General features: G+C 32.8%; 1 protein-coding gene across 1 annotated transcript; it reads right to left on the reverse strand.

Moving 5' to 3' along the window:
* Positions 1-2983: 2983 nt before the first annotated feature.
* Positions 2984-10947, reverse strand: LOC104900602 (tryptophan decarboxylase TDC2). Its single transcript, XM_010688068.3, has 3 exons — positions 10374-10947; positions 7926-8288; positions 2984-3914 (listed from the first exon to the last, which is right to left on the reverse strand). Exons 1-3 carry the CDS (start codon positions 10846-10848, stop codon positions 3160-3162), a joined length of 1593 nt encoding a protein of 530 aa, XP_010686370.1. The 5' UTR covers positions 10849-10947; the 3' UTR covers positions 2984-3159.
* Positions 10948-15352: the final 4405 nt, after the last annotated feature.

The following is a 15352-nucleotide window of genomic DNA, read 5'->3' on the forward strand; positions in this document are numbered from 1 at the left end:
TATATTATAAACAGTAAATATTATAAGTAAACAAATAAATTACAAAAAGAAAAATTAAAAATGATAAGCCTATGAACTTATCTTAACTTATATAATTACCCGAGTCCGTCGTTGTCCGCTACGTGGGCCACGGGACAACGTTCAAAATATCTTATTTCACTCCCGACCTGACACATCCCACCTATATGGCCCATGAGTCGAACGCCCTTTCTCTTTAGTATTTTTTTAGTCTAAAACTGCCAATCATCCAAAAAATAACATAAAACACAGGCCAGGGTCGCACGAGGCACAAGCCCGGCGCACAAGCTCGTGGAAAAAATTTGTAACTTTCAAGCACAACCCGCCCCCAACCCCGCGGGGTGAGCTTATGAACAGGCGCGACCCATGCCCAGGCCTACTTATCCATACAGGAACCTGGATGCTGCTCTTACCTCCGATCAATTAAGGTGGATTGCATTCATTACACTCAAGTGTATTGTATGTACAATACATAGAAGGTATTTTTAATATTTTGGAGCTCTCCGCACATATTGCTTATCTCGTTCATTTGGAATATCTAAACGAGCAAGGAGTAAGATAAAAAAATTGGGTGTATCACTAGTGGAAAAATGAAGAAGGGTTGCGCTAAAAAAGGCATGTAGGGCTGCGCTTTTTGACAGCAGCCCTTTCAGTAGCAGCCCTTCACTTTTTAAGTAGGGCTGCGCTAGAAAAGCGCAGCCCTTAAGCTAGAAGGGTTGCGCTAGTTAGGAAAAAGCGCAGCCCTTCTAGCCCAGAAGGGCTGCGCTAGTTAGGAAAAAGCGCAGCCCTTCTGGCCCAGAAGGGCTGCGCTTTTTCCTAACTAGCGCAGCCCTTCCTGCCAAAAAAAAAGTAAAAAAAAAAAAAAATTTGTCATTTTTTTACTCATAATCTCACATTTTCTGAAATTAAACAGAAGAGAAGAGAAACGAAACGAAAATACTAAACCCAAAACAATAAAAAGAATGAAACGAAAATGAAAAAAAGGAACAAAAACTAATATACAAAGAGAAGTATACAATAAGTATACAAGAAGTATACAAGAACATTAATCAAAAACAAAGATGAAAATACAAGAAATTATATACAAAGAGAAGTATACAAGAACATTAATCAAAATAAACAAAGAGAAGTATACAAGAATAACATTAATCAAAATAAACAAAGAGAAGTATACAAGAATAACATTCAAAACAAAGAGAAGTATACAAGAACATTAATCAAAACAAAGAGAAGTATACAAGAACATTAATCAAAACAAAGAGAAGTATACAAGAACATTAATCAAAATATATAAACAAAGAGAAGTATACAAGAACATTATAGATCTGAAAAAATACAAGAACTACAACCTAATAATGTTTAAATACATAAAACAAAACCCAAATACATAATTTAAAGGGAAAAAGAAAATTCGTAAAAACTTAAAATGGGTATTTGGAGGCTTAAACGAACTCGGATGGCTTAAAAAGCCTAAACATCACGGCATAGCCGTGAGTTTGACTCGTTGGCTCGTTCCGCTTCCGAAAAGGTATCACAATAGACAATCGGACTCCGTCGCCAAGTTTAGTGCAAATCGGAAAAACTAAAAAAAGGGTTTTTGTCGCAAATGTTTATGGGAGTTTTTGAGAGAGAAGAGAGGATGAGAGAGAAGAGAGGGTGAGAGAGAAGGAGGAAAGGAATAATGAGGGACGTGAGAGAGGAGAGAGAATGAGGGATAATATATTTGACGAATCCCCGCTCAATATTTCAAAGCTCGCGATTCCGAAATTTTTCAAAATTTTTAAAAATGCGCAGCCCTTCACTTAGTAGGGCTGCGCTTTTCAAAAAGGCGCAGCCCTTCTTACCTACAGAAGGGCTGCGCTTTTTTGAAAAAGCGCAGCCCTACTAGTGAAGGGCTGCGCCTTTTTTAAAAAGCGCAACCCTTCTGCTTAGTAGGGCTGCGCTTTTACGAAAAGCGCAGCCCTTTCTGCGCAGCCCTTTATGTTTTTTCCCCTAGTGTATTATACTCACATTACACTCGAGTGTATAATAAATTTGTCATCAGGACCGTCTCAAATATTTTGAACACTGTGTACTAATTCTGAAAATGGGCCTTAAACGAATATAACGTATGCACAATTTCTTTTGGGTGCAAATGCATGCACAACTTTAAATAATGAAAAACATAATTCACGAAATCGCTACTTCTACATTAAGATATCAATCATACAAAAATTAAGCACCTAAATTGTCGAGATTATGGACAAGGTGTCTAACGTGAACAATAAATTTAAGGTTTTAGACCCTAGATATGAAGAGCCTTGCATTGAAGGTCGCTTTTACCCGCTCTATTATTCAATAGCCTTGCTATCAATAATTAATAAGAGTTTGTCTTGTAAGATACTGTCTATTTTTAAATTAAAATTAGGTAATGGTAAGCTCAATATTAAAAAGAAAATTAATAAAGTAGTAATTAGGTTAAATTCTTTCGGTGACTAGTTTAATCCATTTAATGATTAGGTGTACTTTTATATTAAAATTAGACCATCTCTTTTAATAATTTTTGAATTAATAATTCGTATACCAATTTGAATTGTCTCTATTGTCCAATGAATCTAACCATGACTCCATGAGTTCTCCCTTCGTAGCTTGTAAATTTAAAGAAAATTATTTGTAAGAGGCTGTAAATTTTCGGTGGCTCCTCACTTTGCAGATGATAATCCAACTACCAAGTTAAGTGTTTTGTGATAAAATGCAAACTCCAAAAATTACATCTTTTTGTTTTTAGTAGATAATGTGGGGTGTCGCTTAAACTCAATAACTACTCCTATGAAGTAATCATAATAAGAAAATTACTTGTTGTCTACAAAAGCTAGAGGTATATCAATATGAAGTATAACTCATCTGATTAGGGTCATTCACCATATGATTCATTTTTGCATAATTTGAAATCAAAATTATTCCATTTTCCAATCAAACTTGTGAATTGAAGAAACTGACAATTATTAGAAGAAAAAATAAATATAGTACGATACACATATAGTAAATACTTGATGTAGTTTCTCCTGATAGAACAAAACCCTAATTTATATTAGAGACATAGATGATATTATTGGTTGGTCTTTATGATTTGGAATATGATGATCATCAGATGTAAAAGCATCAGCCACACTTTTCTGCAATTGACGTATTTGTAGGACGACGCTGGGTAGATAAAGTTTTTTCCGTATTTGTTGCCTGTTTTGATGTCATTGATATAACCTCGGCTTGTTCCTTAATCACCTCCCAACCAGCAATCACGTGGCGCTCCTCTGTGAGTGTTGTCCCCACGGCAAATCTCAACATGTAGATCCCACCAGCAATTGTATGAGTAATATAAACTCGACCCGTTGAGTTGACCCGCTCGAGTAGCTCCCTATTTAAACCCTCAATTTGTTCGGGATTAAACTTTCTATTAGGGTTGAATCGGAAACAAACCAAAGCAAAATTAGCGGGTGCAACAATCTCAAATCGGGTATCGGATTTAACCAAATTCTCGAAAGTCCGAGCCATGCAAATGTCGGACCTAATATGGTTTTGGAGATTAATAGTACCATAGGTACGTAACACGAACCATAATCGGAGCGACTTGAACCGTCGACCCGTACCAATTTGCCAATCTTTATAATCCACTACTGAGTTTGACTCGCTGAGTTTGTTTTTTAAGTACTCCGGGTTAGTGCTAAGTGTTTTGGTCAGCAAACTCGGATTCTTGACCCACAAGCAACAACAATCCAAGTACGTTAGTAGCCACTTGTGTGGGGCGAGACTCAGTGAGTCAACTCGCTCAACCCCGTTTAAGTAGTGCCTAAATTCAGGGCAGATACAAGCACTTCCAGCATAAGCAGCATCCAAATGAATCCAAATGTCGTAATCACCTGCACAATATTTAAAACTTTCACGTTATTATTGTTGAAGTTTGTCAACATCTATGATGAAGAATTGATTCTTTGTTGATGTGATGGAAGCCCTAGGTAATGCATTATTGTCTTAAAACTATTAGCCACATAAAAGCAAATAAATGCGTTCTAAAAACTTTACCTCCTTTTTCAACTATTTACAAGAAAATTCACAAGATTAATTAAAATTGTGGCAGATAATCTTATAAATAATAACAAATCTAATTATAAATTAACCTCAACTACAAGTGTTTATTTTCAATATAATCATAAGTGATACATAGAAAGTTTCGTTATTATTTTTTCTAGCGAGATTTGCCAAACAAAATTTTGTAAAAGTTCAATTTAAAGACCCTTTTAATATAATATTATTTGCAAAAAAAAAAAAAACACAAACCTATAGTTTTCTGCTGTTGACTATCTCAATTGCGAAGTTGGCCTTGGCAAAGTGCATTGAGGAAAATAAAAGGGCCAACTCCGGGATTAAGATGGTCAACATTGGAAAATTGAAATAGGTTTCATTTTGCCAAAAGAAAAATTAAGTTTGCGAACTTTTTTTGCAAAAAATATTTCAGATGATTTTTTTTTCGTAAAATTGAACTTTTAAAAGGTTTTTTTTTGGTAAAATTTCCATTTATTGGTTTTTTCCAATTTCTTCCTTCTTAGCTTATCGTTGGACCCCTCCCTTACCCTATCTAACTAGAGTTTGACACTAGCTAAATCAGTTGATCTTCTAAATTGGGTTTTGTAGGTCACCTAATTATTTTGGCAAGAAACCCCAGAGTTGGTATTTTACATTACGGATCATCAATATTTGAAGTTATTATGAAAACAACAATCATAATTGGGTTTATCCATGGGAATTTTTCGTTTTGTAGGAGGTAAGGTAGAATTGTAGAATGACTATATTACTCCAAATTAGAGTAGTTGTTACAAAGATAAATGTGGGATTTATGTTTTATGCACCATATTTCAGAAAAAAAAAACTATTTATTCTTGTTAGAATCATATACCAATCTACACTAGATGAGACAACAAATATCAAATCCAAGTTTAGTTCCATTTACTTATTATTTCCAATAAGTAGGCAAAGAACTAAAAAAGAATAGCATTCCTTCTTTCATTCGTCTGGAGATTGATATTTTAGCAACAAATAAATCTAATAAATCCCGTTATTGTAGTGCTTGGTGTATTGTTTTTTTTTTAAGAGGAGTGTGTTGTTTATTACTCCCTCCGTTTCACAATATAAGGCACGCACGATATTTGAGGTCGAACTTTGACCGTTAATTACTCTCAATTTTTGTTAATTTTTTTTTTATAATAGTCTTATCTCGACTTTACTTTGTAATGCATTTTTATTTGACCATGTTTTTTGAATCAAATGTGAGAAAGTATACTCTCATTTGATCATATATGTGCGCTAATTTTTTTTTTTGGTTGATTATAATGTGTTTTGAAAATTAAACTAAAGTTGGTGAACCATAATAATAATATTAATCAATAAAATAAAGTGACATAGAAAAAGTAGGATAGAGTTTTTAATTTCTAGGACATATAATTATTCAAACTTACCTAAACAATAAGGTTCCAAATAGGATTACAACAAGAGAAAACATCTATACATGCTAATTTATATTTATACAAATATATTAAAAGGCGTGCGTGACAATGTATACACGCTACGTGTCACCTCCGTTACTCCACTAGAATTGTCCAATATGTACATACGTTATATCAATTAACAAAAGTAAAATTGGTTTACAACAAGATTAGAACATGTAACATCTTGCTATTATATACATGGCACAATTACCATCTCAACCTACTTTAAATCATGCTTTAAATGTCCATATTATTACATTAATACCTTTTGAATGTTGAGTTTTCTTTAATAAATATATTTTAATAAAAATGCATATCAAGTTCGGAAAAAAATACTGCTCGTAGCAACGTTTGGCTCCAAATACAAATTTAAATGTGAAAATGAGTATACCGTATACGTATGTACCATTGATGAATGAATAGAGTAGGAACAATTCAACACGTTATTACTAGCTAGGTTAGTAATTAGTAGTACCTTGATAGTTGATAGTTGATAGTTTGATACTTAGGCTATGTTCAGTTCACCTTATTTTTGCTTATTTCAGATCTAATCAGATCAGATCAGATCAGAAAAAATAAGTTCAGATCAGATCAGTTCAGATTATGCTTATATTTAAAAATCACTATATCTTTCATTACATATTAGTAAAAATTATAATAATTGAATATTAATAAAGTACTCATTAAAACGAATCAAACAAGACCTCACATGACTATATTTTTTCTTATATATTGAGAAAAATCTAAAAGATAAAATCTTGTTATCAGATCAGTTCAGATCAGATCAGATCAGATCAAAAATAATAAGTTTAAATCATATCAGATAAGTTCAGATCAGAAAATTTCAGGTGAACTAAACATAGCCTTAAATTGGATAGGTTACTACTTTACTAGTGACTCATGCGATTAAAATTCAACGCGCAGAATTCATAGGATGCGCTTAAACTCATTCCAATTTCCAAGAATTGATAATTAGATTGCTACAATTAATCTGTTTAAAGCTTCCAAATTAAGATGATAAATTCTACACGTTTTTACCGCCTTGATAGCAATAGAAGGTGCATGCATGCTAGGTGCTAGGTGCTAGGTGCTAGGTGCTACGCGCAATTATCTCAAGTACTTGGATGACAAATTTTACATGTTTTTCGCTTCCCTGAGATATAGCTATAGGAACAGGCGACCAAATCTAACATAAAAACATAGCACATGCCGACATGCTATTAAAGTGACTACTAGAAAGCTCCTGTTAAGATGTGAACTTGACCTAGATTATAAGTAATTACTTTCTCAGTATTTTTACTTGTAATATTTCTATTTTAATAAGTTGTATATTACTCCTTATTACTTGCTACAAATCTATAAATCTATGAAAATTATTTTTCTTACTTCTTTTTGCAAGAAATTTATATATAAATGTCTTTTTTACTTGTTACATTTTTCTTTCTGCGTTAGCTATGACCTACCAAATAATATCACTATTCGCTTTTAACTTTTTCGTTTACCTACCTGTAACTCTCAAATATATGTCATTTATCATAAAGTTATAGTTATTTAGCACACCTTTTCTCAATTTTTAAATACTTATATTCACAAGAATGCAACAAGTAATTAAAAGACGGAGTGAGCACTAGCAATCAATATTGACATTTTTGCTAATATATTATTTATATCTCTTTCTTTAAATCATGCTCCAATATTGCAAAAAAAAAAACAAGAGAAAGTTATCGAGACTACTTTTAAATATTCTACGTATATCTGAATAAATAATATGAATCTTTTATACACCTGTAGCAATAAAAACTTTCGGAAAATGAATTAATGGAAATTGAGTCCTTATTTAAAATATTGGCGTAGTTAACAAATCAATTGTAATCGATCATTTGTTGGGGCTAATTAATCATTAATGGAGAGAAAAGCAAAAGAGAGGAGAACTAATCATAAAAGCAAAATGTGAAACAACAATTAAGGAGAAAATTAATAGTTAGAGGAATTACCTAAAGAAAGGACAAACTAACATGGTAATCTATGATTGGTAAAAGCTAACGGACGCCTCGATGCAGATAATAAATATATTATTTTACTTAATTACTCATATTTATATAAAATAATATAACAACGTATAATTTTAATAAATGCAATGTATTTAAATGCTTTGCATTGAATAAAAATGTTTTTCTCTTTCCTACTGAAAAGCATTTTGCTTTGCATTGAAATTTTATATTATTATGTTATTTTGTATAAATATGAGTAATTAAGTAGAACTATATATTTCTTATCTCTAGCGCCCGAGGCGTCTTGTTAGTGCAATCATTTTTATTTATTTATTATTGTTTTCCAAGAGTTTGTAACTTGAAATTCATCAAACAATAATGAACATGTATGACTAACCTGCAATATTGACGAGCTCTTCCAATGGATCAATTGCAGCAGTAGAAGTGGTGCCTAAAGTGACACATAGATAAAGTGGGACAAAACCAGCTGCCACATCTGCTTCAATGGACTTGCGAAACTCAGAGGGTGGCATAGCGAATTTTGACTCGACGGTTGTTGAGATTAATCGGATATTATTAGGTGGTATGCCAATTAACTTGCATGCCTTAGTGAACGTAGAATGTGTTTGATCAGAGCCATAAACTACTAATTTTGATGGATTGTCAAATTTTGCAGTCTCCATTGCTCGATCTCTTGCTGCAACCAGTGTACAAATGATGGCCTCACTTGTAGTTCCATGTAGTACACCTCCTCCTGTGCCTAATCAATAATTCAATGTTTTTATCACACGAAGAATTGTTAGTCATTACTAAGAAACATTTCAGTAGTATTTAGTCAAAATAATTCAATTATTTAGATTATTGCTTTAATGCATTCATATCATAAATATAAATACTTCATACGCTTAGAAATAGTTGTACCATTTTATATTTTCGCGCTTGCTGATGCATGGTTTCATATTTAATCATCAATAAGTTTAAATTATCAAAATTAAAGTTGATATTAAAAAAAATATATTGAGATGAATCTAATAAGATCTCATATGACTATATTTTTTTCCTTAAATATAAATTATCAAAAATAATCAAAGTATATGATGTAAATAATAAAGACTATGCAAATAGTGCAACTATTCCTAATCGTAGAAAGTCCATTTTTCAGTATGCTTCGAAATAAAAAGGTAGATATGACAATTATTGATTAGAAAAAAATACGTGGCGTCAGTATTCTAATCCTAGAAGTTCCGTAATCTCCGATTAGTCTTTATACAACATTAGTCTCCAATTCATTTTCAAACTTACTATTTTAGCGTGTTCGAGATTTTTGAGATGACCTCCTGTTAACATTGGCTTTTTTCATTTTCCTCCTCCCTACTCCATTCGTTTTGTCTCGTTTACATCATTAAAACAAAAATTGATACACTTTTTTCCATTCATTAGAATTTATTTAGATAGCTAACTCTAAGTATTTGTAAATAAAGTTTATTCCATGGATCAACACTACTTAATACTCCATCCGTCTCAAAATATATTTCCTGTTTCTATTTTGGAGTCAAACTTTAAAATCTTTTCATTAATACTCTCAACGTAAGAATCTAAACCTTTTTAGTAAGAATCCTAATTGATTTTAGGTAAACCGGTGGTTTTTTGGTGAATTTGATGATATTGTTTTTCTCTATATTGTTGGACCAATAATTTTAAGTGGAAGTGATTTAAATTTTATGATATAAGGTGGTTATTTAAATAAAAGTTGAGATAGAGTACTTATTTGGATGCAGTTTGTATTATAAGGTGGTTATTTTCAAATACGTTCTTACGGTATCTCGTGCACAACAGCATATAACAACAAGAGTAGGACAATTAGATTATAAGAAATATACATGAATTATAAAAGGTATAGTAAGATAGTATTATAACAACACAAATCTATATAGTTTATGATAAAAAGAAAATAGGATCTACTTAAAATATAGTTTATTTTTTGCTTAAAATACTTTAAAAATCTATATATAATATAGTTGTACAACCTAAAAATTATATTAAAATGAAGAAATAACATATTATTTATTCTTTATCTTTGATATATGCATGCATATAACAATTAATAATCTTTAGCAAAAGTGAGATTCTAAAATTAAAAGAGAGATAAATAATTATAGTTGGGATAGAGATATAGAAGTCTAGCAACAACTTTTTTGTATTGTTATATTGAATGGACAGTCAACTTTTAACTAATTTTGAGTTTTATGATAAGTTAGATATATAGTCCATCCGTCCCAAAATATAGTTCTCATTTGTCTTTTTTCACGGTAATTTATGCAAGTAGAAAATAAAAAGGATAATAAAGATTTTTTGTTTATTTAAATAAATGTTGTATGGGAAAAGATGATTTTAGCCTTTTAGGAGAGAGAATGGAGAATAATTGGTGAAAGAACATTAATTATAACATTTTGGTTGAATAAACAAAGGAAAAAACAAAATTCAAAAAGCAAATAAATGATGGGACACTGTTTTTCTAGACAAATTGCGGAAAAATGTGGAACTAAATATGAAAATGGAAACTATATTTGGGACACCCAAAACAAAAATCGGAACTATATTTTGAGACAAGGGGAGTACAATTTATATTGATCTACAGGTATAGTTAATAGAAGTACCAAAGAAAATAAAAACACCAAGGAGGTATTTTGGGGATATATTACGGACACATAGTTTGTAACAATAAATGTATGAGAGGGTAATGCCAAGTAATTGTTGTTAGGAATTAGGATGACATGCATACGTAATTACGTATACATATACAAATTTTGTTTTGTTACGTTTAAGGCAGCTAGAGAATATATACCAGAGAACATAAAGGAGGTAGGGAGCTTGAGCAAAGAAGCAAGCCAATCCATAACAACCATCTCTAACTCCGTAGCAGCCGGCGAAGCTAGCCAATTGAAGCCTACACTATTAAAAGCATTACAAAGCATATCGCCGACGAAAGCGGCGGAGCTAACAGTAGCAGGGAAGAAGGCAAAGAAATTTGGGTTAAGCCAATGAGTCATCCCTGGGAAAATATACTTGTTAACATCCCCTAGTATGGCCTCAAACGGCTCCGGCCCTAGCGGAGCCGTTTGAGGCAGGGATGTTAGCAAGTAGCCAGGTTCAACTCGGCTTAAAACAGGAAAATTTTCTATGTTTTTGTAGTAATCTGCTATGTAATCCACCATTTTATGGGCTTGTTCTCGGAATTCTTCATGATCTAAGGGTTTGAATGTGGTTGTAGCACTTAAAGGGGTTGAGGAGTTGGTGAGGTTAGGGCCAAGGCTTCCCATGAGATGTTGTTGTGTTGTTGTGGTTAGAAGAATGGAATTGAAATTGAGGATATGACAAATTAAGAGGAGGATGGTTTTTACTTAAGTTGGTAAGAGAGAAAGAGAGATAGATAAGGAGGGAAGGCTGGAAGATTGCACTAGCTATATATAAGAAGGTTGAACACGAGGAGTTGATAAATCTATAAAGATGCTACAATTGTATTTAACACATATTTTTATGTGTTGGTAATCAATTAATCATGTTTATATTTCGATATATAGTGTTTTTATTGGTGCATATATATATAAGAGATCATATTATATGTTAAAATATATGTATTTGCACAAGTTAAGGGAAATCGAGGATCGCACAATTAAACCCTTGTTATAAGGGTGGAAGGAGAGCCTTTAACCAGTTAGGTAATCCTTATTCTTAAACATAAACACTATATATAACTACAAAAGAAAAAGAAATATATGTAAAAATATATTGTGTATATATATAGCATCTAACAGATAGAGATTCATTATTCCTGTTCAAAGTATAACTTTTTGTGCGTGGTAGTTAATTAAGAGGGTGGGAGTTGAGGATGGGAAACAAAAGACTGGTCTTCACTTAAGATGGTGAGAAAGAGACAAGGACGAAAGTTGGAAGATCGCGGTATTTAAGAAGGTTGCTCAATGTCTACATTACATTATGCTAAGAAATACTGAACGAATACTTCCAATCTATTTATCTAGAGGTCCCACATATAAGAATACTTCATATTAAATTTGTGTACCATACATTACTAAGAGCGTGCACCGATCTGAACCTAATCGGACCAGATCAAAACCGGTTAGATCGATGGATCGAAATCTGGAAATTTTATAGATCAGAATTGGAAAATTTTCGATCCAAACCGGTCCAGTTTTTACACTGATAGATCGAAATATGTATTTTTAAATATATATATATGGTCTTTTCTCACAAACTCAACTTTTTATAAGGTCATTTTTAACAAATTTTCCACAATTAATCATATAGGGTTTTTCTATTATTTTGAGGGAAAAAAAATTTAAAATTACCAACTTTTCTACGTTATACCTTTGTGTTTCTTCCGTTTCTACGTTGTATACCAACTTTCTAAAAATTACTGACGGTATCCTCAAGCTTACCTTTATTAATGCCCGATGCCCAAACTGCAGATTATATGTCATTAATTTCATAAAAAAAATTAACTTATTAGAACTAATTTGACTTATACATAGTTTAACCGTTAGATGGGTTATTCAATAATTAGATTCGTTCCACCATATTATAGAAAGTAAACGAAACTAATGACATATAATTAGCGGTAGGGGCATTGTATATTAAAAAAGGTAAATTTGAGGGTCCGTGTGGAATTTTAAAAGCTTGGGGTACAAAGTAGAAATTGAAAAAACACAAGGGTATAACTTAGAAAAACTGTGCATTGACAAATGTGGAAAGTAGATATAGGAAGATCCTTTGGAACGAATGCAGTAATAAATTAAACTTGATTTCATGACTAGTTAATCCAAGGGGAAACAATATTCATTACCACTCATTACTACCTATAAGGTGGTATTAGATGGGAAGAAAAATAGACACTTTAGAATAAATTAGCATTACCATGGAAATAAAAAATAATTTTCTTCACAAATTTACATACAAATTCATTTTCATTACCACTATTTATAACCAACTGTAGCAAACAAACCGTCAGGATCAAGGACATTATACTAATATTATGGACAAATTTGTGACTCCGAAGACAACTACGTGATGGACACTATTTTTTTTTATTATTATTAGGAAAGACCCCCTTTAATCCGGAGGCCAACCTAAAACATCCTTGCGGATGATAAGCGAAAAATCAACATTATAAGGAGGGAAGGAATACAACAGAGAGGAACACAAGTGACCTCGATGCGCCATGAAGTCCGCCTCTCGGTTGACCTCCGGAAAGACATGATCACAACTAACCGAAGCGAATTTACTTAGATCAACTCCTGCATCGTAGAGAATGTTGCTTATTTCCCAAGGGGTACTCCACACTTTCTTAAAAGAGTTAATAACCGAGACATTATCGCCTTCAATGAGAATATATGTAACACCCCCAAAATCCACACGCGTCTACCACTGCTACGTCGCGTCGACCTCGGGGGCGTTACCGCCGCGATGGAACGCAAGGCATAATGAGAGTTTACGATAACTTAAAACATTATTGTCTTGAAAACTAAAATGCAGCGGAATTAAAATATAAATACAACTCGGGAATCATCAATGACCCCTTTTCATTCAAACCACAAACCACTTATATAAGTCTTAGAAAAACCAATAATACTTATTTCAAAATGCTTTAATGTAAATACCCAAGCCTAGTCCCCGTATGCTCGAGATTATGCAGCAGCACCAGCACACCTAGTCTGCTCCCCATTGTAGCATCAATGGTTCATCACAGTTCATCAAACACATAATAACATACAATCAGCTATGCTGAGTACGTAATGAACCATTGAATACATGTAAACATAAATGATGCACACATGAACAATCTTAAGCATGATGCTACACTATGTTACATCCTTTAACCTTTAATCTTTAATCTTTAATTGGCATCGAACGGGCACCGTAATCTTACTAGAATCATACAGGCTACTGAATCCTTAACAGACACTAGGTCTGTTAGATGAAATGCAAATACGGTTTTGTTCCGTCTCACACCCATCACCTTAGTATGCATACCCCCAAGATCGAACGGAACCTTCCGCCTACTTGAGTGTCAAAAATATAAGGACACTACTGTCGTCACAGTAGGCCTACGTAGGAGCGTAGGACAAGTCCCACACTCCCCCCATTGTTCATCACTTGTAGGGAGTCCAGCTACAAGATATTGTCATAATTTATTTTAATATTAACCATTCATTTCATAACCACATATAGTCATTACTTGTTCTCTTAGTTACAATGTTCAAATCGTATCTCTTGTAACACTCTTGTTACACTATGGATACATAGAATCATTTACCTGTACTCTTAGTTAAAATGCTCAAATCGTATCTCGTGTAACAACCTTGTTACACTATGGATACATAGAATCATTTACCTGTCCTCTTGGTTTTGGTATTGTTTAAAAGACAAATAATTGTGGATGCTCGTGTCACTTTTGTTGGCTTTCTTATGTTGTGAAGTTGTGTTGTCAATTAGAGTCGAGTGCTCGATGATGAGGTCAAGTAGCTGAGAGCTACTACTGATTTTAAAAGTAAATTTATTTTGTTATCTTTGCAATATTTACTTGTTTAAAATTAATACTTATAAACTGCTTTATATTTTTCTTTGGGATTTTTTTTTTCCTACCATCTATTGTTGTTGTTGTTGTTGTTGGCTTGTTGTTGCTGCTGTTGGCCTGTTGTTGCTGCTGCTATTTTGTTGCTGCTGCTATTTTGTTGCTGGTGGTGGTGGTATGTTGTTGTTGTTGTTGTTGACACATCTAATAATTAGAGTATTAGGCATTTAGACTATTAGTTCAATACTTGTATATATATTTTTATTCATTTATAATTTTATTTACTTTATAGTTTAGACTTTAGTTACTCATTTTGATATTTAAATTATTTATTTGTAAGTAATTGATATTTTGTAAACATTAAAGTATATGAATATAAGAGTTTTCTATTTTTTTCCTAATTTACTTATCTTATTCTCTCCATTATCGGAATGCAATTTAGTTGTTACTTTCTCTTTCTTTCTTTAATCCCTTCAAATTCAATATACTGTTTAGTTCAATTATCAATGTAAATGTAAACTCAGAAATCAAATATGCAAAATTGCAAAAGTAGTTCATATGTTCTTGAGTAGTATAAGAGACAATATTAAATGCTTATAATTACAATATTAAATGTCTTTAAATAATACTACTCCTTAATTAAATCATATTAATATAGAATATAATCATCAAATTAAAGAGACAAACATTAAGGACTTTGGCATTTTAACCTACAACTTGTTGGTTGTCAAATCTTAATTTTAAAACATAAAACATAAGTCAATGGAAAAAAGTCTAATTATACAAAATAAAGATATAGCATGGTAAAGTTAGGTCATGTAAGGTTGGTTCGGGTTGTATTGGGTTAGAATGAATTTAGGTCGGATTTAGTTGGGTTGGGTCACAGTTAGGTCCGCTGATAACTAAGTTGGGTCACAATTGGATAAGGTGATAACTGGGTGGATCTAACTGGGACATTGACAGGTGAAGTTGGATGCAAGTTAGTTTCGGATCGGAAATAGGTTGGGTCTGGGTCGTTGCTCACTGTTGCATCCGGGCACAGGTCCAACCTGGGTCGGCCCAATTCAGGTTGGGTTACCAATTTCACGAGTTCAACTAGGTACGGGTGGACGTTGGGTCGGAATGGGTCGGCTTTCCAACTGACCATTCTCGACTTAGAACATGTAGGGTCTGGGTCGCATGCGGATACCCGTGGATCGGCCCAGTTTTTGTCCTTCTAAGTGTGTTTTATGTTG

This window comes from Beta vulgaris, chromosome 8, assembly GCF_026745355.1.
Source record: "Beta vulgaris subsp. vulgaris cultivar EL10 chromosome 8, EL10.2, whole genome shotgun sequence".
Lineage (NCBI taxonomy): Eukaryota > Viridiplantae > Streptophyta > Magnoliopsida > Caryophyllales > Amaranthaceae > Beta > Beta vulgaris.